At 35.7% G+C, this 26,537-nt stretch overlaps 4 protein-coding genes and 2 long non-coding RNA genes across 7 annotated transcripts; 3 read left to right on the top strand and 3 right to left on the bottom strand.

Annotated features, from left to right (window-relative positions):
• Positions 1-1,996: 1,996 nt before the first annotated feature.
• On the top strand, positions 1,997-8,154 carry LOC115999846 (rhamnogalacturonate lyase-like). Its single transcript, XM_031239779.1, has 15 exons — positions 1,997-2,136; positions 2,242-2,374; positions 4,233-4,317; positions 4,520-4,644; positions 4,749-4,802; positions 5,024-5,146; positions 5,387-5,506; positions 5,660-5,795; positions 5,871-6,041; positions 6,151-6,398; positions 6,487-6,577; positions 6,669-6,970; positions 7,053-7,181; positions 7,322-7,448; positions 7,553-8,154. The coding sequence occupies exons 2-15, from the start codon at positions 2,250-2,252 to the stop codon at positions 7,793-7,795; spliced, it is 2,079 nt and encodes a 692-aa protein (XP_031095639.1). The 5' UTR covers positions 1,997-2,136; positions 2,242-2,249; the 3' UTR covers positions 7,796-8,154.
• A 5,427-nt stretch (positions 8,155-13,581) lies between these two features.
• On the bottom strand, positions 13,582-14,233 carry LOC115999760. The gene is made up of 2 exons (XR_004094030.1): positions 14,134-14,233; positions 13,582-13,963 (listed from the first exon to the last, which is right to left on the bottom strand). It is a non-coding gene; the product is annotated as an uncharacterized LOC115999760 (long non-coding RNA).
• Positions 14,234-14,237: 4 nt separating this feature from the next.
• On the top strand, positions 14,238-17,952 carry LOC115999758 (probable 1-deoxy-D-xylulose-5-phosphate synthase 2, chloroplastic). Of its 2 annotated transcripts, XM_031239662.1 has the most exons (11): positions 14,238-14,346; positions 14,643-14,772; positions 14,839-15,009; positions 15,142-15,306; positions 15,384-15,534; positions 15,641-15,912; positions 15,996-16,269; positions 16,350-16,657; positions 16,764-17,045; positions 17,137-17,421; positions 17,514-17,952. In XM_031239662.1, exons 2-11 carry the CDS (start codon positions 14,674-14,676, stop codon positions 17,658-17,660), a joined length of 2,154 nt encoding a protein of 717 aa, XP_031095522.1. In that variant the 5' UTR covers positions 14,238-14,346; positions 14,643-14,673; the 3' UTR covers positions 17,661-17,952. The 2 variants fall into 2 exon arrangements, with proteins under 2 accessions (XP_031095522.1, XP_031095521.1); XM_031239661.1 differs by lacking the exon at positions 14,238-14,346 and having other exon boundaries at positions 14,425-14,772.
• Positions 17,953-17,979: 27 nt separating this feature from the next.
• LOC115999759 lies at positions 17,980-19,062 on the bottom strand. Its single transcript, XR_004094029.1, has 3 exons — positions 18,963-19,062; positions 18,739-18,861; positions 17,980-18,621 (listed from the first exon to the last, which is right to left on the bottom strand). It is a non-coding gene; the product is annotated as an uncharacterized LOC115999759 (long non-coding RNA).
• Positions 19,063-19,067: 5 nt separating this feature from the next.
• LOC115998779 (KH domain-containing protein HEN4-like) lies at positions 19,068-20,441 on the bottom strand (the record flags this gene model as incomplete). The annotated part of the gene is made up of 3 exons (XM_031238436.1): positions 20,172-20,441; positions 19,735-20,010; positions 19,068-19,232 (listed from the first exon to the last, which is right to left on the bottom strand). Coding segments are annotated over exons 1-3 (711 nt in total), but the record flags the coding sequence as incomplete, so codon positions are not given.
• A 3,477-nt stretch (positions 20,442-23,918) lies between these two features.
• Positions 23,919-25,624, top strand: LOC116000474 (UDP-glycosyltransferase 91A1-like). The gene has a single exon (XM_031240564.1). The coding sequence runs from the start codon at positions 23,948-23,950 to the stop codon at positions 25,445-25,447; it is 1,500 nt and encodes a 499-aa protein (XP_031096424.1). The 5' UTR covers positions 23,919-23,947; the 3' UTR covers positions 25,448-25,624.
• The last annotated feature ends 913 nt before the right edge of the window (positions 25,625-26,537 follow it).

Below are 26,537 nucleotides of genomic sequence, written 5' to 3'. Positions count from 1 at the left end.
CTAGTATATCTCCAAATGTTATTGTTGGCCCTTTTTAGTAAAAGGTGATATTACATCTATAACCCCAAAAAAATTGTTAAAAATTTCTTTATAAAAATCATGAGTTGAAACATAGAAGATCGTCTTGATTTTTCATAGACATTTGAATCACTTCAACCGGACTTCATATAGAGGAGATTTGACCAAAATACTAATAGCATGTCATAATAGTCCATATTCTGTCCTTTTTAATAATTAAAATCTCATGAAAATCAAATATTAATAAATTGAGCATCATATTTCATCAAAGTAAACCAAATGAGAATATGAGATACAAGTAAAAACATTATGTATTGAAAATAAGCGTAATTAAGCAATTATCAATATGATAAACATGTAAATCAACACATTTTAGCTTTAATTTATTTGATATTTGTTGTGCTTGTCTAAATAAATAATGTGTTTTAATTGAATTTATCTATATTTTACTATTCATTAATATATCATTATATTCTTCTGCATGTCTTAAATAATATTTTCCATGTAAGTACTACATTTTTATAATTTTTGGAGATATAGAAATATGTTTCATAAAGAAGGTTTCAACTTTCAAGTTGAGTCTTCCCAAATATAACTGCCATTATGTTGAACATATACTACTAGTAGGTTAGAGCGTATTAAAAAAAATAAAATAAATATTTTGAACATTCCTTGAGTTTTGAAATCCTTGAAACTTTCCTGTTATATATTAGGAGAGCTTTAAGGCTTGTATTTTATATGTTCATATATAATATTTTAAGCATATATTTGCCTAGAGTGGTCCGATTTAGATGATTTAAATTATATTGAAAAGCTAACTCACAAAGTCACAATGCTACAATATAATGTTCTTGAAGCTAAGAGACCAAAGTCTAATTTGAGTTTATTTAAGAATGTAAAAAATCATGCTAAAAAGGAATCCACAAATATGTCCAACAATTTTATAAGAAACTTCCAAAAACTGTTCTAACAATTTTATAAGAAACTTCCAAAAATTGTTCTAACCTTTCTCTTCCTATATATATGCATATGTATTATTATTCCCAGAAGAAAAAAAGAGGAGGAGATAGAGGAAGAGCACAGAAAATACGAGTTTGGTGCTACACTTTTAGGTGATTTCTTTATTGTTATGTGTAGTTAAACTTTAATAGCGATTTAAATTTTTAGTGACGTTTATTCATAATTTTTGAGATTCTAATATTTTTACTTCTTTAGGATTGTGTTTGTGCGATTTAAATTTTTAATTGCAATAGAACCTTGATCAAATTGTATGTGCACCACAAACACAATAGAAGACATACATAGCATGAGAGCCAGTGATTTGTTTAAGAGATTTTATATTGCAAGAGTTTAAAAATTAATTTTTTTAATTTGTAGCATTTACGAAAACATATTTACATTTATTTATTATGATTATTTCTTTTTTAATCACGACTGATTAGTATAGCAAGCATTGATCAGCTAAGAAAAAGGGCCACAATTTTTTTGTATTTTTATTTATATTCTTTAGTCAAATCAAAATGTGTAAGAAAACAATGTCCTCGGAAATAAACTTTGAAATTGAAAGTTGAAGATTTTAATGGAAATTAAACTCACTTTTTGGTGTTTGGACTTTAGTTCATTGGTGGCAATGCAACACAATGTTATGGGTCTATACACCATGACTTATTAAAACGTATTTAACAAGGACTCAATCTCATACATCACGCCTTATGACAACATAGTCTCCCCCGACCAGTCCGCATGAACAACTCAATTGGTCACAGGACTAAACTGAGAAAAATTAGGGATCAAGTCTTTTCTACAGTTGAACTTCTACCCATTATTTTTCAACAACCCACAGTTGATTATTACAGAATAATTCATAACAATAATCACTTTTTTATGTGGAAATATGTTTTCACCTAACCCTCAATAATTTATATATATGCGTGTCCATGATTATGATGGGCAGTTCATGAGGGCTTACATACGAGTGTTAAGAATGTTTGTATAACGTAAGGAGTACACATACTATACAGTTTTTGTAAAGATTCACACCTGAGCGCCACATTACATTTTGTCAGACACCAATTTCTGTTGCCATTGCTCAACAACTATTAAGTATTATTGAAGTATGTAAGTATGAATGCCACATTTTGAATTGACCAAGCCAGTTTTTAACTTTTGCAGTTTTGGTTACCTTAGCTTTTCCGATCGTGTTTATGGGAGATTTTGTTGCAGAGGCGAGGATGAAGAAGAGGGCCGCCGGAGTGTGGCGGCGGCGGCGATGGTGGCCGTGGCGGCAGGTTCTGATTGTGTGGCTGGCGATTGGGTTTCAGATGGTTTTGCTCACAGAGTGTTCTTTGAAACGGCAGTTAGGTTCTTCTCCTTCTTCCTTTTTTCATCTCTTTTTTTCTGCATTTTTCATCGAGAATTGAAACTGCATCATCATTCATGGAGTTCTTGTTTCCACCAAGTTTCTTGTTTTTGCATTCTGGGAATTGCAGAAAAGTACAACTTGGTTCAATGCAGCTTTTGCTCTTCCAATTTACCTCATAAATTTGTGTATTACTTGTGTATTACTGTTGAGCATATAATATATAAATATAAATGTGTAATCTAACTATCAACTTAGAATTAAGATGGAGTATGTGACTCAATTTGATATCATAGCCCAATCTCAGTTGTTGAGTTTGTGGGCCAGTAGTTTGTTTGTTAATTATAAGATTTTAAATTCTGCCTCTTTGTGATTTTTTTATTTGAACTAGTCAGCAATATAGAATCGAAGTGGAGGCTCTCGAGTTTGGGATACATACCTTTAAGATTATTCAAATTTATTTGTCATGTTATGTCTATATGGCTAGACTTTGTAATAGACCAATTCTCAAGCTGCAACGGAATTACCACTTTTATCCTTACACTTGTCATTTAGCAGGTTGTACAAGTATGGCCATTCATGTAACTAAACCATTTTTTTAATTCATTTACCTGTGATGGCCACACAATCGAGTCTCGTGAACATGTCCTTAGAATTCTGGAAAAAGGTCTCCAATTCCATAGTCGGGGGACAACTATTAATTGTGGTTCCAGCCACCAAAGTTCTTACACGTGAACCCCTCACTTTACGAAATTCCTATACCTGCGTCTTTGTCTTGTCCATCAATACATGCATCTATAGTCCAGATGGACAGTTCGATTAGTTACAAGGATAAAGTTTGGGAAGAAAAATTATAGAGCGAGTCTCATCAGCGACAGTATGAGAGTAATCTCTCAAAATGAAGGGGGTAAAATCTCTCAAAGTGAAGGAGACAAGTCTCACCAGTGACAGTGTGGGAGTAATCTTTCAAAAGTGAAGGGACTCCTTGTACAAAGTAAGTCACTAAGCAAAGGTTTAGACTCAATTCTACTGATCAGTCTAATTAGTTCAAAATTGATGTTTTAATAGTCTAACATGACTAAGGTTGATCCGGTGACATGTTTAATGTAGTGAGTAAGTCTGTAGTTTTCTTTTTAACCAATTAAGAAGGACCACGTTATATGTGCATGTTTTAGGTACAAAGTTAAAGTTCCAAGAAGGATTGATAAATGTAGGGGGTAATAATATATGTGAGTGGGGCTCAATGCTTATGCATGATATACATTTGCTTTTGTCCATGTGCAACCCGTGAAATGGAGAATTTCCATTTTCTTGATAACAATCCCTTCTTGTAATGATGATCAAAACATTGCCCCAAAAAAGATGGGTGAGTATGTAAGTGAGTTTAAGATTATTCTCGTACTAAAAAGTTACAAGGATGATTATTATCAACACTCTTTCAGTCCAATTCATTACACAAATTTTCTTAGTATAATTTACATATCTTGATTTGCAGGCTATTATATAAGAACGAGATTTATCTTATTATATACACTCTAAAATAGTGACTGCAACTTTTCATTGTTATCTAAAAAAAAAAAAAAAAACCTGCCTTGAACCATTATTTTATATTTTCAAATATAGGTTATTCCAATTTAATGTCATTTTCACTCTTTTTATTTTGTGATGCGTTGGTGCATTTTATTGTTGTGTGTACCTAATGGTGCGTTAGTGCATTGTGCGTTTCCTAACACAATTACTGTGTTTTTAATTACATACCTAATTGTGCGATCGCACTAACAACACGTTAAGTCCTGACCGCACTAGAACTTGGTCATGATGATTGTGACATTTAATTTATTTAATTTCTTTGTAGGAAAATGCCAAAGAAGCATATCCATGCAGAACAAGAATCCTATCCACCGGTTCAATTGCTTAGACAGGATGATTATGATGGGCAAGTATGTACAACATTTCTTACTTTAATATAATCAACTATTTTTTTAATTAAAATTTCTAATTAAAAATAAAATAAATTTAATTAAGTGAAATAATCAAAATAAAGAATTACCCATGACTTTAACGGTGGATTATTTTGGACTTTTAACCTTTTTAGTTTTTACACTTTTTTTCTTCTTCTTCTTCTTTTTCTTTTTGGTATAGGTGGTGGTGGATAATGGTCTGTTCAGAATCACATTTTCTACCCCCGGTGGACAGGTCACTGGAATACAGTACAATGGAATTGATAATTTACTGGAAACTGTAAATTTGGAAGATAATTACAGAGGGTAATTAACAGTTAATTTTATGCCATATATAATTATCCTAAGCTGTAGAGTTTTTAAATATTTTATTACGATAATTATAATTTTTTTTAACAAATTTAATTTAGGTACTGGGACATTGTTTGGAACAAAGCAGATACGCCTGGTAACATTATTGATAAGTAAGTTTTTATTTATTTATTTATTGCTCCAAATAGTAAATTTCTATTGGTAACAATAATATATACTCATGATGTGTGGATGAGATGTCGTGAGTCTCTTTCAATTTAATCAAAGGTTTCAAGTTGAAACTCTACGAATTGCAACTACTTTAAAATTTATCCTTTGAAGCTTTACCCGCTACGAACATGATTAGTCTCATATATAAATTTTTGTTTTTCAGGCTTGAAGGGAGTAATTATACGATAATAATGGAAGATGATAATAAAGTAGAGCTTTCATTCACAAGGACATGGGATAGTACTACTTCTAATGGCTCCAATTTTCCCATGAACTTTGACAAAAGGTACTGTGTAATACTTCCTTAATTGGTATCAAAACACGTCAGTTATTATGTTTTTCAAACGATATTCACTTAATTGTCAAAAACTTAGAATTTCTGGTCAGAAATGATATCTCAAACAAACTTTTTGATCACTTTAAGATTTGGAAGTTATTTCCGATCACCATTTGTGAGAAAATTAAGTCGGTCAGAAATGGGTATGTCGTGAGTTTAAGTTTTTTTGAAATGCGACGACAATGGCAGGTATGTGGTGTTGCGTGGATGCAGTGGGTTTTACTCTTACGGTATTTTTGAACGTTTAGATGGTTGGCCAGACATCGATGTGTACCAAGGACGAATTGTGTTCAAGCTCGACCAAAAGTTGTAAGCATTTTACTTGCATCTACTCTATTATTATATGGTTAGGTGTAGGCTGGCCAAGAAGGCCTAGTTTAGCACCTTACCAAAACGCGTTTGATCTTGAGTCTTGACATGTATAATGATTAAATTAAGGTTTGTTGTTGTGTATGTTGTTAGGTTCCAATACATGGCTATGTCTGATGAGAGGCAACGGATCATGCCAACTGCCCAAGACAGAAAAAAGGGAAAAGTACTTGATTACCCAGAAGCGGTTCTCTTGACACATCCAAAAAACTCTTTTCTCAGAGGAGAGGTAATAAGCGGATTCATAAATTCTATATATATAACATAGTATCAGAGCAATCGTTTATTTGTTTGTTACATTTAGGTCGATGACAAGTACCAATATTCCGTGGAAAACAAGGATAACCGAATCCATGGGTGGATAAGTCCAAAACAACCAACCGGGTTCTGGATGATCACCCCGAGCAATGAATTTCGAAATGGTGGACCAGTAAAACAAGACCTCACTTCTCACACTGGACCAATCACTCTATCAGTAAGTATATATATATATATAAAACATATATAAATACATATAATCCGATTATCGGTTAAGACAAAAGTCACAAAACACATCTTCTTACCATGTTTGCACATTGCAACAGATGTTTTTCAGCACACACTATGCTGGAGAGAAATTGGGACTAAAATTCAGGAATGGAGAGCCATGGAAGAAGGTTTTTGGCCCAGTTTTCATGTATTTAAACTCAGATAATCTTGATCTCTGGGCTGATGCAAAGGAACAGATGTTCATAGAAACCGAAAGCTGGCCATACAATTTCCCGCAATCACAAGACTTCTATCCACCTCAACAACGAGGCCTAGTAACGGGCCGGTTACTAGTCCGGGACAGGTACCCCTGATCGATAGTGAAACTGTGCATTTATATATATGCATGTATTGAAACCGCGAAAACTAACTGCAGCCTGAACTTTGATCAGCTATGTTAGTGAAAGGCTGATGACAGCAAATTCGGCTTCCGTGGGGCTTGCAGCCCCGGGCGATCCAGGATCATGGCAAGTCGAAAGCAAGGTGAATATTCAATTCAATTCCCACAATTTTTTCTGAGAATTTAAGGTATATAAAACAAGATAATAAGTTAAGGATGTTTAATTTGTTGCAGGGCTATCAGTTCTGGACTCAAACTGATGCAGAAGGGTATTTCTTGATTAACAATGTGATTCCAGGGAATTACAGCTTGTATGCTTTTGTGCCTGGGTTCATGGGAGATTACAGATACAGTTCCTACATTACAATCACACCAGGATCAAAAACCAGGCTGGAAAATCTGGTTTTTGATCCTCCCAGAATAGGTCCAACGTTGTGGGAAATCGGCATCCCTGACAGGACTGCTGCAGAGTTTTTTATCCCGGATCCTTATCCAACCCTCAAGAATCAATTATACTCAGAAGACACTTCAGAAAAGTAGGCAAAATCTGATCATTTTTCTCCAAATCTTCGAGATTCGTCTTATAAACTCCATAAGAACATCATCTCTGATCTGCAGGTTCAGGCAGTATGGATTGTGGGACAAGTACACAGAACTGTACCCTGATCAGGACTTGGTTTTTGCAGTTGGAACTAGCAGCTATCAGATTGATTGGTTCTTCGCCCATGTTAATAGATATATACTCGGGTATGTGCAAAAATGTAATTTTTTCACATGACCTTTGGCATGGGGTTGGCTCTGATATCAAATTGAAACATGTGCTCTATTTCAATTAAAAGTCTCAGCTGATAGTTGAATTGCGCATTTATGTTCCTTCTATCTTGCAGGGATGAAGGAAACAAGACGTATGTGCCGACCACATGGACAATTGAGTTCATTCTTGACAACGTTGATGAATCTGGGCATTATACCCTATGGGTTGCATTGGCATCAGCACATGAAGCTGAATTGCAGGTAGGTATATAATAGCTGAAAAAACACAAGATTTCTGGGTTCTAACAGCCCAAAAGGTCTGTTTTTTTTTTTTGGTGACAAAATCTTTGATTTTGGATGTGCAGATTAGAGTGAATGATCCAGAGGGGGAAGTCCCACATTTCACAACTGGTTTCATAGGCAAAGACAATGCAATTGCCAGACATGGGATTCATGGCTTGTACTGGCTGTTTTGTGTTGATGTTCCAGGGTCTCTTCTTGTCAGTGGAAGCAACTCAATCTTTCTCAGGCAGGCAAGAGGCTCCAGCCCTTGGAAAGGGGTAATGTACGATTACATTCGTCTCGAAACGCCTCATTCAAATGATTAGTTTTACACAACATTGTACATAGGGTGAATTTCGAGTTTCTTTTGTCCCCGGGATAAAAGAAATAGGGAATTTTTAGATTAGAAATAGTACATTGGAAAGGGGTAATGTATGATTATATTCGTCTAGAAGCACCTCCTCCAAATCATTAGTTTTACATACAACATTATACGAGAAATATAGGAAATTCGTTAGTGGTTGTGGGTTTTCACCGTTAGAAAGTGTACCATGGCCTATGTTTCTTAGCATGTTTGGAGGCTAGTAGATGACTAGATGGTAATGCATGCAGTATTGCAATTTTGTCTCCCAAATGTGGCAATACATACACATTCTTTGATTTGATAACAAATAAATTAGCAATATCTAACCATTATTCTTGGCCTAAAATCACATCCATATATATCACAAACTTTATTCGACCAAATTCAAGAAACTTTAGGTTTATTCATGGAAAAAATCACATCCAATTTTTTTTTTTTCGAGTGATGAGGGAAACTTAATGTCACTATCCAGGGATGTATTTTGAATAAACTTTGTTCTCTATGTAATAGCATGCAAATCACACAAGGGAAGATTGTGCTTGACCAAGAAGGTATTTGTAATAGATCAAGAATCAAATTTATGACTTTAATTACGAGAATTATGTTCTGCACACTCCTTTGGAGCAAAAATCATTTTCTTGTTTTATTCCCTAAATGGAGTATAAATTTAGAGGATAAGACACTGTGGTTGATAAGATCCTCTATTCTATTCCACTACTCTCTTTTTTCTTTTTTTCTTTTTTTTTTTCTAAATAATATTTTTCTTATAATTTTTTATAATATTATATTATATACTTTGATTTACATAAAGTTCGCAGCCTCTATCTGAATGTGCACTTCTAAGTGAATAAAATCTATGTTCTGGTTCTAGTTGACAAAGAATTACAAGGAGATAAATCAATCTAAATTACTCATAGTTGATCGACTTAAACTAAAAAGATCAGCATGCAAACTAAGAAGACCAATACATAGCTCTCACAAAAAAAATCAACTTAGAACTTTATCACTATCAAACTAATTACTCGACCACAGTAATGTAAATTTTAAATAAGGTGCCGTAAGTATATTTTGCATTTGATACTTTTTTTTGGTGCGTTTTGCATTTGATACTTTGTTAGTGATGTTTATCAAATGTAAAATATACTTACGGCACCTTAATTATTTAAAAATTGCATTAACATATTAGTAGTTTATTACTACATTAAGATTCCATTAGTCTTAATAGTGAAAGATCCATTTTACTATGAAGTAAAATACTACATTAATCAAGACTAGATCAGAAACAAAAGCAATCACAAAGCCATCACATCATTAACGACAATTATTGTGATTAACTATTGTTGTCTATATAAGCATCCCTTAATTAATTAGTCTTAAGGGATATGATGCTTCTGAAACAGAAAAATAAATAAATTCATCAAAGTATTTTTTTAAAAAAAAATTTTACGAGAGCAATTAGTTTTGTTTATTTAAAGTTTTGTGTTAGATTCTTAATTATTAATGTATGAAATATCTCTTTAGTTGTATTACAAATATTAATTGTATTATAAATGCATTAATAATTGATACTATATCTATTTGCAAGCTAGTTCAATATATATTGAAGGTCTGGCTAAGAATTAGAGGATTAATCTCTTCTGTTAATCTAAAATGATCAAGAACTAAAAATAAGTAAAAACTAATGACATTTCTGTAATTAGGATTATGCATTTGAAAATGCTTGACAGTACATTCCTCGATAACTGACAAACCTTTTCAAATGCACAATCGTAATTACATAAATATCACTGTATTTAAAAAAAAAAAAAAAAAACTTTTCAACCTTTGATCATCTTAGATGGACAGATAAAATTAGTTTACACGTTCTCATGGAAAGCGTAATTTTGATTTTAACACACACACATATAAACATGATCAAGTGCGAACCAGCTTGAACCTGCGAACTATTAAAGGATTGTACCGCTCCTAGACATGCCTAGAGGACCTTTGTAATGCAATCATACCCAGTGCACTGCAATCCGATCCTTTAGTGGTTCGCAGGTTCGCACGTTAAGGTGGGTTACCCCCTCCCCTCTCTCTATATATATAATATTACAAATTTGGGTACAATGATAACAAGAAATCATTATCACATGCAACAAGAAATAATATGAATACGAGTTTTATATATGTGGAAGTACGTAGGTGACAAGTAAATATGTGTATCGAGACATATATAAAATGAGGTTGTCGGAATGTAGTTGAATGATAATGGAGAAGAAGATGACAATGAGAAGAGTTGAAGAGTTCAGAGCATCTGGACATGGCCGCCTTAGCTTCTTCATGATGGTTTGCCCTTTGGATTATTCAGCCACCACTTCAACAAAATTACTTGTTCATTAGTGATGGGTAAAATCATCACTAAATTAAAGAATAAAAAATTCATCATAGAAGATTTTAATGACAGAAAATTTCTCTTTTATTTATTTATTTATTTATTTTGAGTTCTATGGGTCATAACTACTTTCTCAACCTACGAAAGTACAAAAAATCAACATTGCCTCGAACTCATCCCATTTCATATAAGAGTGCAACCGGTGCCATTAGACCACAAGATCTTGGCATAAAAAATTTCTCTTTACAATATGATAGTTTGGATACGGTTGATTTGATATTTGACCTCGACCTCATCCATAAACCACAAAACAACACTGGAACAGAGAAGGAACCACACACTGGCGGTACAACTTGGCGGAACATGCCAGACTACGAGAACCATCCGTTAGAAGAGGCGGAGCACTCTGGCGGAACACGTCACACCCTCGAGTGGTTGGACTCGGTCCAAGTGATCGACTTGAGCTTTGTGATAGTTTACAAAATCTTGTGTTGAACAAAAATCCTATGCAAAAGAATTAACCAAGAGAGTGCCGACAAGAATTAAACATAAAAACTTTTTTATACGAAAATATAATTATGCTCTACTCACTCGCTCACTTCTTTCGAAGCCCCATTTTGTTATGTTACTTTGTGTTCTAAGTTATCCAAATGCTTTTAATTCCAATATATATCACACAAATGCATTGCATATATACCTGCATTGTTTATCATACTACAAGCTAGCTAGCTACCTAGAGATATGGAATATAATAAAGATTTGAAAATGATAAATCATGGGAAATGCAACACACATTTCATCATATATTAATAAAATAATTATAAGTTGGTGCCACTTCATTTTCCAACATCTTGTTGTAATTTGGACAAAAGTCCAAATCAAATACTATCATTTTCTAATTTTATGGGCAAAAAGCAAACTTGAATATTGCCTTCAAAATCATATCTTTTGCTTCAATTCCTTACATAAGGTTATATTGTATGGTATATATACTTTTTCTTCTCTATACAATATATTTTATTATCATTTATTTATAATTTATTCATTTTCATAATTATAATTATAATTTTAATAATTTTAATTAATGAGTATTTTAATTGAATTTTGTTTCTCGTTATCTCAAACTATACAAACGTACATGTATTGGCTTTGTAGGTACGGCAAAATTATATAATAGTACAGTTGAGACTCTAATTATTTGTAATTTTAAATATTAAAATAATAATTATTTGCTTGTTTTGCGAAAAATAGAAATAATGGCCATATATGCTTTCAATCATTATTGCATGGACCATGGTTCACACAGATGTGTGAATCAAAAATAAAACGCACATTATTTTTGTACTAAAGGTACATTATTTTTGTACTGTAAGTACATTATTTTAGGATACATTATTTTTGTACTAAAGGTACATTATTTGATATATACTATCAAATAATGTACCTACAGTACAAAAATAATGTACCTTCAGTACAAAAATAATGTACTTTTTATTTTTAGTCCACACAGTGGTCCATGCAATAATTTGTCATATGCTTTTAAATTGGCCAAAATTGAAAAGTGCAACCAAGCAGATAAGAATCCTTGACTAAATAATATTCGATCATACATACTACGTATGTAAACCATAGTACTTGGAAGCCTTTAATTATATGGAATTGGAAGAATCAATTCAATGTGATTAAAATGGTGGCTTCATTATATTCCACTTTTGTCAGTTTGCCATACCCAAAAATTAATTAATTAAGAACCCAATGAAGATTCCTACCATGAACCATCTTTAATTTGGCTAATTTTTTTTTTAATTTTTTTTTTTTTAGATTAAAAGGAGGAGAATTTCAATAGCTAGTTTCATTAGCCTCTCATCGAAACTATGATCTTCTAATTGTGATTTTTTTTTAAATTTTGAGAATGTTAAGCTTGATTTCTATTTATTTGATAGTTCACCTAGTAGGATTCACTTGTTCTTAATGATTGATTGTATTAGCGTGACATTCCCATCCTTTACAATTCGATAAACTTTGTGGTCTATTGGCTCCCGCTTTACACTCTCACATGGAAGGGAGTGGGTTTGAGCCTGAGGTGATTATTGACTATTTGTGCTTGTGCTTCAGTAGATTGAGAAAAAGTAACTATCAACATATACTACATTGTAATAGAGTCAGTAGTACTCAAAAGAAATAAGCATTTCATTTGTGTTTATCCAACGCACACTCTCATATAGTGATTGCGGGTTTATCCCTTCACCAATTAATAATAATAATAATAATCTTATATAGGGAATTAGGAGCAGAACTTTCTTCTTCATGTGACAAGAGTTACTACTCTTATCAGACTACATTTTCAGAGTAGTTGATGTGTTAGTGACGGAAAACTAACACGTTAAAATTTAGTAGTACGACATTATCGCATTACCAAATAAGCATTTATAATTTTCAATGTTTAAAAATAAATAAATAAAATTGTTAAAATTAGAAGAATCCTTCTCCTTCTCCTCTTACTTCGGACGCAACTCAATTGATCAACCAATTTAAAATAAATTGAGAGGCTTTGCTTTGCCAATAATTGTAAGTCAGCTAATGCATATTCGACGATTTACTTCCTTCACCAGTTTTCAGGAAAGAGCTAGCGGTGTTGAGGTATTAAGTTTGGGGTTTAAATTTAAAAACATCATTCTTTATGAAACATTTCCTTTTTTGAAAAAAAATGACATAATTGGTCAAAATAATAATAAGGACCAAGTTATAAATAATTTTGCTATAGTCAAAGTACTATTTCGAATTACGGAGTATTTGATTTTTTTTTTTTTACTGACTCTGTTACAATATAGTATCTGTTCATAGCTACTTTTTCAACCTACTGAATCACAAAGAGTCAAGAGTTGCCTCAGTGGGGGCACACCGGGTGCCACTAGACCACAAGGTCTTTGGCAGTATTTTATTAATCTTAAAAGTACTAAAAACAAAGAACTATAACGACACCTCCAATGAATGTATTTTTATAAATTTTTACTAATTTGGAAGGTTGAGTTGCTAAAAACTCCTAAACCCGTTCTCAAGAGCCCGATTTTTTAGTTAAAAAATAAAAATAAATATTTTAACACATAAATATTTTAATACATAATGTATATTATTCTAATACATAAAATATACTACATATTATTTTAACACATAAAATTCACGATTTTTGAGTTAAAAAATAAAAATAAATATTTTCACACATAAATATTTTAATACATAATGTATATTATTTTTAATACATAAAATATATTATTTTAACACAAAATTCATGACGTCGTTATTTACCTAGTCCACATACAATAATTTGCCTCAAATTTCAAAGTGGTCCAACTTGACCAAAGAGACCCATCAAAAAAGTAAAACCAAAACTTAATTACTAGGTCGTAATTTTCACATGTCATTAGTGATGGCAGCCAACACCTTTTTGACCTTTATGAACAACCTAGATACCTCTTTTGTGATCATTTGCCAGCTAAGATCACAAGATAGACTTCACCTGAATGAAATGAAGTGTCGGATAACAACTATAAATTTTCTCGTAAATAAAAGAAAGTATCAAGAACTTATTGTTTTGGACCAAGTCATATAAAGTGAATAGTGGTCGTTAACCACATGCCGGCAGCAACGTGGTGCTTGAACATTCAAACTGGATAAGCATCAAGAAACCTTCATCTATTTGATAACACAGACAATGGCATCAGGTTGCTCTGAGAAATGGAGAAAATTGAGTGATTCCTGCACAAAGAGACAAGAAAGTTTACATAAACATTATATGTAACCAATGAAAAATCTCTCTAAGGAAGACTCACACAACACATGAGCTGAGCTAAGGTAACAACACAAATTTTAATAATGTAGAGTGACATGCATCCAATAGTTGTCAGGCATCTACCAAGTTGTCTTACTCTATATTGCACCTGCTGATGATGCCATCAAGTTTGCTTCTTTTTCAAGAAAATTGGGATTGTGTAATCCCACACCAGCCTGGGTTTTGCCCACACCTCAGTTAGTCACTGGAGTGAAGCTTGAGAAGAAAGATCAGAGATCGAATCTCATCAGCAGCAGTGTGGGAGCAACCTTTCAAAGTGAGGGAGGCTCCCTGTGCACAGTAAGCAAAGGTATAGCCTCTGTGTTCAGTTGAGTTACCATGATTTACATCCTCCAGATGATCTGTCAGGCCGGGGGTTGGGGATTCAACCTTTTGGGAAGAAAATGAAATATAAATTTTTAAAAAAATGATATAAAATAATCAGATCCAATCTCTTACAAAGATGAAAATGCCTTTATTCTTCACATGGAAGTTACTACAGGCTGCTTAGTATAAATCTTGGCCTTGTTATCATTTATCAATAACTCCACCAGTCCACCTTCTTGTTCAAAGCCTAAAGGCTAAAGCCCTGTGTCTCTCTCTCAGATTGAGGTTTGAGCCTGAATTCTTGTCAAACATGGCGGTTTCTTGCGGGCTAGTCACAAGAATACACCAGCCAAGTACATGCCCTTGCTTCACACCAGCTAGAAGACTCAACAAGATTGGAAGCAGTAAGGTTAGTTGATGAGATTTTCAAGATTTTTTTATGGCTGAATGACTGACTGAGATGGTGTTGTTTCAGTTTTGCATAAGAGCTTGTGGTGGTGGTTCGGATGGCGCCCAAGAAGAGAAGAAGATGATGATAAGAAAAGAAAAAGATGGGTGGGAGATTGATTTCTCAGGTGATAAACCGCCTACACCATTGCTAGACACCATCAACTATCCAGTGCATATGAAGAACCTGTCTACACTGGTATACTAGTACACACAATCACACAATCACACAATTACACAAATCATTCTTCATTAATGTTCTTGTGATAGAACCGTTTTTGTGTTTTTTCATGATGTTTTACTGTCAATTTTATGGGCATTTTGTATTTAGGATCTTGAACAATTAGCAGCAGAGCTGAGAGCAGAGATTGTGCATACCGTAGCCAAGACTGGAGGGCATCTAAGCGCTAGCTTAGGAGTGGTGGAGTTGACAGTGGCTCTCCACCATGTTTTCAACACCCCAGATGACAGAGTAATATGGGATGTAGGCCATCAAGTAAGAAACTTCATTTCGTTAAAAGTTTTCTTGAAAAGTATAGGTTGAAGACTGATACAAAAAAAATAAAAATGCAGACATATGCACATAAAATCTTGACAGGAAGGAGGTCTAAAATGCACACCATAAGGAAGACTTCGGGACTTGCAGGTTTCCCAAAAAGGGACGAGAGCACGTATGATGCTTTCGGTGTAGGGCACAGTTCAACAAGCATTTCAGCTGGTGTTGGTATGTGTATAGACTATAGAACGATGCTAAAATGTAAAAACCGATTGTCTAAATTTAGACGAGGACTGAAGATCCAAGCTGATTATGGTTGACATTTTTTTGGCAGGTATGGCTGTAGCAAGAGACCTATTGGGGAAGAACAATAATGTGATTTCAGTGATTGGAGATGGAGCCATGACAGCAGGACAAGCATACGAGGCGATGAACAATGCAGGATTTCTCGATACTAACCTGATTGTCATCCTCAATGACAACAAGCAAGTTTCTTTACCAACAGCCACACTCGACGGCCCAGCTACTCCTGTTGGTGCACTCAGTAGCGCTTTAAGCAAACTCCAAGCAAGTCCTAAATTTAGACAACTCCGCGAGGCTGCAAAAGTAAATCCATCAACCAATCAACTCTTCTTTATATTTTCATATGAAAAAAAAGAGGCTTAACAATGCATATGCTCTGTTTATAGAGTGTGACAAAGCAAATTGGACCGCGAGCACATGAAGTTGCAGCAAAAGTAGATGAATATGCAAGGGGGATGCTAAGTGCTTCGGGCTCTACTCTCTTTGAGGAGCTTGGATTGTACTACATTGGTCCAGTCGACGGGCACAATCTTGATGATCTAGTAACCATCTTTCAGAAGGTAAAAGCAATGCCGGCCCCAGGACCAGTTCTAATCCATATTGTAACAGAGAAAGGAAAAGGATATCCCCCTGCAGAGGCAGCAGCTGATAAAATGCATGGTAATTCACAACTCATAGTTCAACCAAAAAAAGCTTTTCCAGAACGAAATATACTTACTTTTTTTGTTTCAACCATTTAGGGGTGGTACAATTTGATCCCAGAACAGGAAAGCAATTCAAGTCTAAATCACCAACACTTTCTTATACTCAGTACTTTGCTGAATCTTTGATAAAAGAAGCTGAAATAGATGAAAAGATTGTAGCCATCCACGCAGCTATGGGTGGTGGAACCGGTCTCAATTACTTCCAGAAAAAGTTCCCGGAGCGCTGCTTTGATGTGGGCATTGCTGAACAACACGCAGTCACTTTTGCAGCTGGCTTAGCCACAGAAGGCCTTAAACCATTCTGTACTATCTATTCATCATTCTTGCAACGAGGCTATGATCAGGTGAAAATTTTGAACACACTAACAACTAAAGTACTTCAGTTTTGTGTTTCATTCCTCTGCAAAATACTTACAGTGGAAATTGATCATTTGATTCTGAACTCTGAAGGTAGTGCATGACGTTGATCTTCAGAAGTTGCCTGTCCGGTTTGCAATGGACAGAGCTGGTTTGGTTGGCGCTGATGGACCTACACATTGTGGAGCATTTGACATTACATACATGGCTTGCTTGCCCAACATGGTGGTCATGGCTCCGTCAGATGAAGCAGAGCTGATGCACATGGTTGCCACAGCAGTAACAATTGACGACAGGCCAAGCTGTTTCAGATTCCCAAGGGGAAACGGGGTTGGTGTACCCCTTCCTCCTAACAACAAAGGAACACCACTTGAGGTACCAAGTTAGCAGTTTATTCAATTCTGAATACTTCATAAAAGAGCCAAACAAGAATTGCTAAAACAAGCTCAAATTAATAATTGAACAGATTGGAAAGGGAAGAATACTGAGAGAAGGCAGCAGAGTTGCAATCTTGGGATACGGTTCTATAGTCCAACAGTGTCTGGGAGCAGCAGAAATGCTGAACTCCATTGACATATCAGTAACAGTGGCTGACGCCCGATTCTGCAAACCGTTAGATGCTGATCTTATAAACAGATTGGCTAAAGAGCATGAAATTCTGATCACTGTAGAAGAAGGATCAATAGGAGGTTTTGGATCCCATGTATCACATTTCCTAAGCTTAAATGGCATACTGGATGGACCACTTAAGGTATCATCATACACCATATCCTAATTTTTCCTGCATGTAATTGGTTTTCACTAAAAACGGATTCTGATTCATTATGGGAATTTTCTATGCAGTTGAGGTCAATGGTTCTTCCTGATAGATATATCGACCACGGGTCACCCCAAGATCAGATTGAAGCAGCAGGGTTGTCTTCCAGACACATAACTGCAACAGTGTTGACACTACTGGGGAGGCCTAAAGAAGCACTTACATTGAAGTAAAATCTACTCTATAATCAAAACAGTGGAATTCCTATGATGTTTATGTTTTGTCTTCATGCGAAATGACAGGTTCTTAAAAGCCAACTTTGGAATCTCAAAAGAAGAGAGATCATAGATCACGACATATAGTATTTAGCATAGCAAGGTTATATATGTGTGGATTATATAAGCATGAATTGAGAACAGTAGAAGGGACTAATCCTGCCTGCCAATGTTCTCGTCTGTTACCATGTAATAGGACTAATGTTCAAGACTAGCATATATATATACACGAATTGCCTAATACTAGAAAGAAAGATTCACAGTAAACATTCTTGGTAGTCATTCACAAAGTATGAAGAACCAAAGCCGGAAAAAAAGTGAATTGGGATCATAAGAGATTGATTGCAGAATAGAATAATTCAGCAGAGGATCCATTCCTTTAATGATATGAAACTCTGGTATATGGACAGTTATCCAGAAAAGAACCATCAAAACAAATAGTGTGCCCTGTTTACAGATATTGGCTATATAATTTCTTTGAAATGTAATTCTAAGTGCTCAATGCATCCTAAAAGCTAAAGTCAACAAAACTGGGACACGAGCAGTAAAAACTTCTGGTGTGAGACAGAGATCACAGTGGGGTAACATCTAAGATTAATAGACCCCCAAAACAAGTATACACTGTTTACAGGGCTTATCCATATTGAGATGTTGTACATGTACTTGCAGGTCAGTGAATGTATGACAGCTATGAACTGTTTGGAAAGGGATACTTCTTGGCAAGATTGTTGAGAGTAACTAGAATGCATTCAATTTGGTGGAGCTGGTATTGAAGTAGTAGTTTTTATGGTTTAACATAGATGAAGGCTTGAAGAAGGCACTTTGCGACTTGTACTTGTTCCGGTGTGCCTGATATAATCACCTTTCCACTGTTTTCTCCAGGATGTGGATCTTGCACTGTGATCTGAGCGCCTGAGCTCTAAGATGTATAATTGGGGGAAAAAGGAGAGGAAATGGTAAAAACCAACTAATAGTACTAATAAAAGAATAGTAGCAGAAAGCTAAAGACTAGCGGGAAGGTAAATTGGGCTTTTACCTCTTTCAATATGGTGAGACTGGAACCTTCGAGGCCATATACAAGACACATCTTTTGTTCTGGAACCTCAATCTCCACAGTTTTATTTGTTACCTCTTTCACATCCATGCTCTCATTCATCCTCTGAGGAAGAAACCCCTCTAAAAAGTGAGGTCACTGTGGAACTCAACTTAAAAGGAATGGAAATACTGACCCTACAAAGTGACCAAGAGATGTCTTTTTACCTGTTTGTTGGACAACAGTTTATGAGGACCACCGAGGTTGGGCACAAATCTGCTGGGATCCACTTTTTCAGGAGAAGAAAGGTCAGATACGTGATCCATTTCCGGATCCAAATTTAACTGCACTTCATCGTGACTGCTTTCGGGCATTGAAGAGTCTGGATACTGCTCATACGCTACACCCTCAGAGACAAAACTTGGGAAGAAATTCCCCCTCAGCTTACCAGTAACTTGAAAGAGAGCAACCTTTACATTGAAGTACTCCCCTACAATCTATGGAAGAGGAAACCTTTATATTTCAATTTCTGATAGACCCAATAACCATCCAAGTGACAAAGATGCATCTAAAAGCATTGAAGTTTTGCAGTTTATTTATAGTTGCAGATGTGTCTGAAGAAGTTTGGCTGATTCCCTTAATTTCCCATACAATAGAAACTCTTCTTATGTCAACAACCAATGTTGCACACCTTAAAAATGCACAATCTTGAATCTGACTTTATAATGAAATGCTTGATTCTAGCAGTATTAGCAAACTTACCCAACACTAAGAACAAACATATTGAACCACTGAAGCATTGATTAACTCAAAGGAAAAATCAACATACTAGGGGATATGAGAATAAGGTACTTTTAGAACAACAGGAACTCACAAAGACTAAAAGACAAATACCTCCCCATACTAGAAGCAACTTGAGTTGCATTACTAAAAGACTAAAAGACGTCAAAGTTTTGTAATGATTCTAATCAAGTAGATTAAAGTAAAGTATGCTAATACCTGGATCACTTCTTCATTTTCTGCAACCAAATCCTGAAGCAGGTCTCTTGGTGAGAGCTTTATTTTAACACCAGATGTGGAACCTATATCAGTGCAAACTTGTCCTTTTTCATCAATCAGGCATCTGAGCTGATGTGATGTAACTAGAATCTTGGCAGTTACAATTGTCCCCTTGTGTAAACCTGAAATTAATCCGCACTCAAGAGCAACCTCCATGGATTTCTCAAAAACTCGGACAACAGCAATTTGGGCAGATGGGTACACTGGATCTCTTTTCTGAAGAAGATTTTCAAGCAAATCAATTAACACAAAAATGTGTACCAATAGGGAGACAGAGAGAGAATGTTAGACAGCCATCTTGTGTAACAACACTAGCAATAACCAAAAGAAATGAGTGCTAACGAATGACAATAGTTTAGATGGAAATCAAAGTGAACCTCGAATGAAAATATGATGGCAACACGATCTTTGGATCCATGTACTGGAGGACAAAAGCTTATACAAGCTCCTGTCTCATTCTCCAAAGCATGGATAACAGAGCCACCACGGCCTATCACACCTGCAGCTGAGTTGTTAGAACAGAGCAGCTTAAAAGCAATTTTGTGTTGAGAATTCTCTTTATCTATGGTAAGAACTCTGTCAACATATTTTGATACTGAATGCCCAACTGGAAATGTATCAACAGCACTGTCCATAACCGCCGGCATTAAGGAAGCAGCTTGAGAAAAAAGGTCTGCAAGATCTTCATGAAGTGGCACTCCAAGAGACATGTCTGCCTGTATTCTTCCAGTTGCGCAATCTTGAAGACATTGAGAAACAGAAACTAGTGCTCTCTTCACAGACAATCTTCCACCCATTATCTACAACAATTTCAAAATATTCTTAGATGAAGATTAAGGACAATTGGAAACAAAAAGGAAATGACTCCCACTCTTGCAACATTAATAGATAACTTTTCAGGCAAATACTATATGTTTTTTTCCATGAAGAAGACCCATGCAAACAGTGCAACATTTCTCCACCATTAACAAGAAATTTTAAAACATGAGTAGATAATGAGGAGAACAAGTATGAATTAAACTATAACAGTTCCATGAAGTCAAACACTAGTCAAATTAAAGCATCAGATACAATACAGATTCCCAGTCAAGACTCAAGATCAGATAAACTTAGTCTCCATGATTCTCACAATTCTACTCATAAAAACTAACGTCAAAGACATTATATCACCTGAATCAACTCGTCGTCCTCGGCGATACAAGCTGGAAGATGATCCTTGTTGTTGAGAACCTGAATCTTCGCTCCATGGATCCTCCTAATAGCATCAACATTTTCCCCATTCCCTTCCAACTCCATTAGCGCCGTAATTTGAAACGAATTTCCAAGCAATCTACACCCGACTGCTCCGTCCTCCCTACCTCCATTCCCTTCCAACTCCAAAATCCTCTCTAAAACCCTAAGTAAACCCTCCTGCGCAGCAGAAACATGCACCGCCTCCGGCTCACCAGTACCGTCGTTTAAAACGATGTCCCTCTCAACTGCGGCGTCGCCGGTTACATTGATGACTCGCTCGAGGCAGTTCCGGATAGGCTTCTCTACGAGGATCCTACACCCGGTTTGGTTCTGCAGGTGTCTCACTTCGGTGCCGTTATTCCCGATAACGCCGCCAGCTGTATCCACGTGGCAGAGCATGCGGAAGTTCATCATCTCCTGCGAAGGCAGACGAGGCGTCTCCGTCTCCGTCTCCGCCTCCGCCTCCGATCGATGCTTTCCCTTCTGGTCGCGGCGGTTGCTCATTTTCCGTTATTTCCGAAGAAGTGCGCACGTGCTCGCTTGGTTGCAAGAAAGTGAATGGAGTTTTCCAGAAAGCTTCCGCCTAACTCCCTACGTGTAGTGCATTCGCCAACACCGAATACTCTGTATTGTATTCTTATAAGGAGCGGCCGCTATCGACGACGGAGAACCGTTTAACCGCTTAACCGTCGCCGGAGGCGGAGGGGACGAGTGTTGAGCACGGGGCGAGCGAAACCGCTGAATATGGTAGTTTCAACGTTCAAGTATGCAAAGATATTTAATTTCATCCTAATTTCAGTGATTATATTTGCAAATTGTAATCTTAATCGATAAAATTTTTATCCTAATTTCATAAAATATTAATTAAAATTACATTTTCGTCCCTAATTTATACGATAATTATAGAATTCATTCAAGTGTGATAATACTCACTTTTCGTCCTTAAGTTATCATTGACGTTGCATTTTTCGTTTATTTACTAATAAACATTAGAGACAAAATTTGTAATTTTTTTTAAAATTCATAATCTAACCAAAAAAAAAAAAAAAACTTTGTGCATATTGTGAGCACATGCGATGTACGTGCCCACTAGGGCGAGTGTTGTTGTTGTTAGATGGCAATCACCTCTATAAATTTTTTTTTCCTACAAAACGTAAAAGTTTTACATTGTACGAGATGGCCGGAACAAAAGAGAAAGGATTCTTAAACGGCTTTGTTACATATAATACAAAATCTGCATTTTCTTGTGATCGGTTTTTGATTCATAAACTATAGTCAAATAGGACGGAATCGTTTAAATCCATCATAGTCAATGACAATTATGGGTATTAACTCATAAATTTTCATACAAAATTAATAATGTCATAGATGTTTAATGTTTGACTACTTATGTTATTTCATTTATCAACTATATAAAATGAGACGTGTATAATCAAATTCGATTCTTGATCAATAATTTTGTATCATTGTATGGACAAAGTTAAAAACACACATGTATATACCAATTTAAATTTTAAAAAATAAAACAATTAACCAATATTAACTCTGATCTAATATATATAGATATAGACTAGTCAAATGAAGTGTGATATGCAATTAAATAAATGTTTAATAATTACAAAATTATAAAATTACATTATCAAAATAAAAACTAATTTTTTTTTATAATTCCATGTACATTTTTAATTAGTTATCTTAGTTTAAAATTTTATATTAATTGAATATATTTTATTCTAAAACAAAATATTATTATAGTATATTAAGTAATTGAAGTTCACATTAATCACATTCAATATTTATCAAAGTATACGTTTAGTAATCAATGACTTAAACTAGAGTTTTGATGTATCAAAATGCCAAAATATAAAACATTGTTGGGAGCAACATATCCGATGGCATTTTGATATAAACATCTTTGTCACTTTCACAACAAAATAAAATTTTTGCAAAAAAATAAAAAATAAAATAAAATAAAATAAACCATGTAAGATGGTTGTCCCACATTTATAGAGGGGAGTGCTCTCCCAAGTTTTGATTGCTAGCCGTCTAGCCAATGTCCAAATACTTCGTTTTCTTTTTTAAATTATTACAAAAATATTTATTATTTATAATTGATGATGTAAATTAACCAAATATTAACCTACACTATAAATATAAATAGTAAAAATAAACTAAGATGTACATTTACATTGTTAAAAAATCACAAACATTTCTCAATTACAGTAAATCTAAGTTCACTATTTATGTGTAAGGCCACTAAGTATATTTGGTACAAGCATAGTCTTCCATGTAACTAATATGTATTGTATGTAAAATAGAGGAAGATTGAAATGGGATAAATTACACTCTATGTATAATAATCAAGAGAATGTTTGCAAAAAACAAATTCTTAATTTTTAAATATATGAATCATGTTTTACGCACTCAATTTTGGAGACAGATACTGTTCCTCCATTGGTTAGTATAAATAATATTTTATGGGAAAATTTGCAACATGTTGAGATGGTCCAATGATGTAGTTGTTTATGGCTGTTGGCATTTAATTGGCATGTTGTGCCACCTTATCTCTTTCTTGCAGGCTTTCATATTGAATAATAAGTGTGGGCTTAATCTCAATAAATGATCAAGTAAATGAAATATCGAGTATAATTTTGTTTCGCATGAATTGAATTGATCGAGTTCCGTCTCTACACGATTCAAAACGTGAGGATGTGACTTACGATATAATATAACAACCAGATACTTAAAGTTCTGTGGTTAAGTATACTGACTTACTGAGGTCAAAGTAAGTAAGAACTCCGTATAATACAATACTAAAATTCAACAATTTTTTGTATTTAAATAGTTATGAATTTTATTATTGCTAATATAATAGGGGGAATTTACTTCGTCACAAATAGACAAATTGCCCGCCTAGATAATGTATGTATACCAATCACAAGTAGCTAATAAGTCAACAAAGCATAAAACTTGTAGTAACAGAGCTCAGACCCCTCCATCAATGGCGGATCAAGATTGCAAGCTTCATATAGTGATGTTCCCATGGCTAGCTTTCGGCCACATGATTCCATTTCTAGAGCTCACCAAGCTCATAGCTCAAAAGGGTCACAAAGTCTCCTTCGTTTCCTCTCCCAGAAACATCGATCGCCTCCCCAAACTCCCCCCGGCCCTATCTTCTCTAATCAACTTTGTCAAGCTCCCTCTCCCGCCGATCCCAAACCTCCCGGAAAACGCAGAGGCCACAATCGACCTCCCGTACGACGACGTTAAATACCTCAAGAAAGCCCACGATGGCCTCCGAGAAGCCATGGCTAAGTTTTTTCAAGAATATCGTCCCGATTGGGTTTTGTTCGATTTCGACGCTTATTGGGTGCCGGAGGTCGCGTCGGAATTCGGTGTTTCCACGGCTTTTTTCAGTATCTGCATCGCCGCTTTTTTGGGGTTCCTCGGGCCCGGACCGTCGGATGTTAAGTATGAGAAGAGGACGGCGCCGGAGGAATTCACCGTCCTGCCGGAATGGGTGAAATTCACAAGTCCGGTGACTTTCCGGCTTCACGAGATTTTGAGGATTTTCAGCGACGGCGTGGCCGGCGATGAAGACAACGTTTCCGATTTGTTCCGTCTCCTGTCCAGCGCTGAAAATTGCGATGTTTTGGCGGTGAGGAGCTGCTCGGAGTTCGAGCCGGAATGGCTAAACGTCCTGGAGGAGATCCACCGGAAACGGGTTTTTCCGGTGGGGCAACTGCCGACGACGGGCTATGACGGCGGCGATGACGTCACGCACGAGTCATGGAGCGAGTGGCTGGATAGCCAAGCGAGCGGGTCAGTAGTTTACGTGGCGTTCGGGAGCGAGGCGAAACCGAGTCAACTCGAGCTCACCGAGCTCGCACTCGGTTTAGAGCTCTCCGGGCTCCCGTTCTTCTGGGTTCTCCGAACAAAGCGCGGCGAGACCGATTCCGACTCGGTAGAGCTCCCGGAGGGCTTCGAAGAGCGCACTAGGAACCGCGGGGTGGTGTGCACGAGTTGGGCGCCGCAACTCAGGATACTGAGTCACGACTCGGTCGGCGGGTTCTTGACTCACTCGGGGTGGACCTCCGTGGTGGAGGCGATACAGTTTGAGAAGCCGTTAATTCTGTTAACGTTCTTGTCGGACCAGGGAATAAATTCGAGGGTTATAGAGGAGAAGAAGATGGGGTATCCGATCCCGAGAGACCCGAGAGACGGGTCGTTTACGCGTGACTCGGTGGCGGACTCGGTCCGGCTGGTGGTGGCGGAGGAAGGCGGCAGGATTTATAGAGATAAAATTAAAGAGATGAAGGGATTGTTCTGTGACAAGGATAGGCAGGATGCTTATGTGGAAAGGTTTTTATGTCACCTTCAAACCCATAGAAACCCCAAAAACTCATCAATTTCTTCCTAATCATCATCCAAGAGTGTGTTTATTGAAATTAAGTTGTTCCCATGCTACCGTTACTGAGAGTCAATCTCTACTTCTTCCCAAACTTTACACATGTAACCAATTGGGCTGCTCATGCAAGCATATCATGTATCAAACTTGTTTTTATCAATTAATGAATGTTACACTATCAAACTTGTACATTACACACGCACAAATATACAAAATAGCCAACGGGACATTAGTCTAGTGCATGAAAACATCACTTAATTCCTGCCACCAATATTGGGGATTGAATTTAGGCTGGAATCCTTGTGCACGAAAATGTACAGTTTAGTATTGAGTTTCGAAACTAGATTAATTTCTTTTTATAACTATTATTTTATTGCGAATTCCCAACATTTAATTTGTGTAGATTAAGGAATGAAGTAGCAACAATCCTTCAATGGAGACTCACAGTAACAAAAAATAAACTAATTCCCCCAACAATAATCTACTTTTCATCAAGAGAACCTTCACTTACAAACGTAAATCTTTTTAAGATACGTTCGTTACCTCTGGTTTGTGCATCACACCAAATAAACAAACAACTTAAAAATTTATAATAATTATAAAATTTACTGTGATTTTTACATAGCGATTTGTATTATGTTCTTAATATTATTAGTATGCAACTCTATAGTGTTTGACATCATATATATGCCACAATTTTATAGTTTTGCAATGTTGTCATAAGCCCATACAATGGAAAGGATGATGATATTGGGTTTGGTTTACATCTCTCTCAAGTCTCAACCCAAACCACTTGATGAACACATGACACAACATCCCAACCTAGTGAATTTGGACTACCAAAACAACCTGAGATCTTTCTGTTTTTGGTTTTGTCAAGATACATACACAGTCAAATGAAATGAACAAGGATAAGAAGACAACCTAACAAAGCTAGCATGAAATAATATCCATTTTCTTTTCTAGTGTTGCAATTACCATAAACTATGCGATAAGACATGACCAAATCATATTGTTTCCTAGTAGATTCATATGCATGCTGCGACAAAGGTGAGTAAAAGCGTGCATGGGAAAGGAACAACCTGACAACCATAATCAACAA

Source organism: Ipomoea triloba, chromosome 12 (genome assembly GCF_003576645.1).
Source record: "Ipomoea triloba cultivar NCNSP0323 chromosome 12, ASM357664v1".
NCBI classification, from domain to species: Eukaryota; Viridiplantae; Streptophyta; class Magnoliopsida; order Solanales; family Convolvulaceae; genus Ipomoea; species Ipomoea triloba.
The sequence above is the reverse complement of the archived record's forward strand: the minus strand, read 5'-3'. Positions and strand labels throughout refer to the sequence as shown.

Coding starts and splice junctions, on each gene's coding strand:
- LOC115999846 (XM_031239779.1), top strand. CDS start 2,250: ATGAAGAAGAGGGCCGCCGGAGTGTGGCGGCGGCGGCGATGGTGGCCG. Junction 5,147..5,386: donor CCCATGAACTTTGACAAAAG/GTACTGTGTAAT, acceptor CGACAATGGCAG/GTATGTGGTGTTGCGTGGAT. Junction 6,042..6,150: donor CTGGACCAATCACTCTATCA/GTAAGTATATAT, acceptor ACATTGCAACAG/ATGTTTTTCAGCACACACTA.
- LOC115999758 (XM_031239662.1), top strand. CDS start 14,674: ATGGCGGTTTCTTGCGGGCTAGTCACAAGAATACACCAGCCAAGTACA. Junction 15,913..15,995: donor AACTCCGCGAGGCTGCAAAA/GTAAATCCATCA, acceptor CTCTGTTTATAG/AGTGTGACAAAGCAAATTGG. Junction 16,658..16,763: donor TGCAACGAGGCTATGATCAG/GTGAAAATTTTG, acceptor TGAACTCTGAAG/GTAGTGCATGACGTTGATCT.
- LOC116000474 (XM_031240564.1), top strand. CDS start 23,948: ATGTATGTATACCAATCACAAGTAGCTAATAAGTCAACAAAGCATAAA.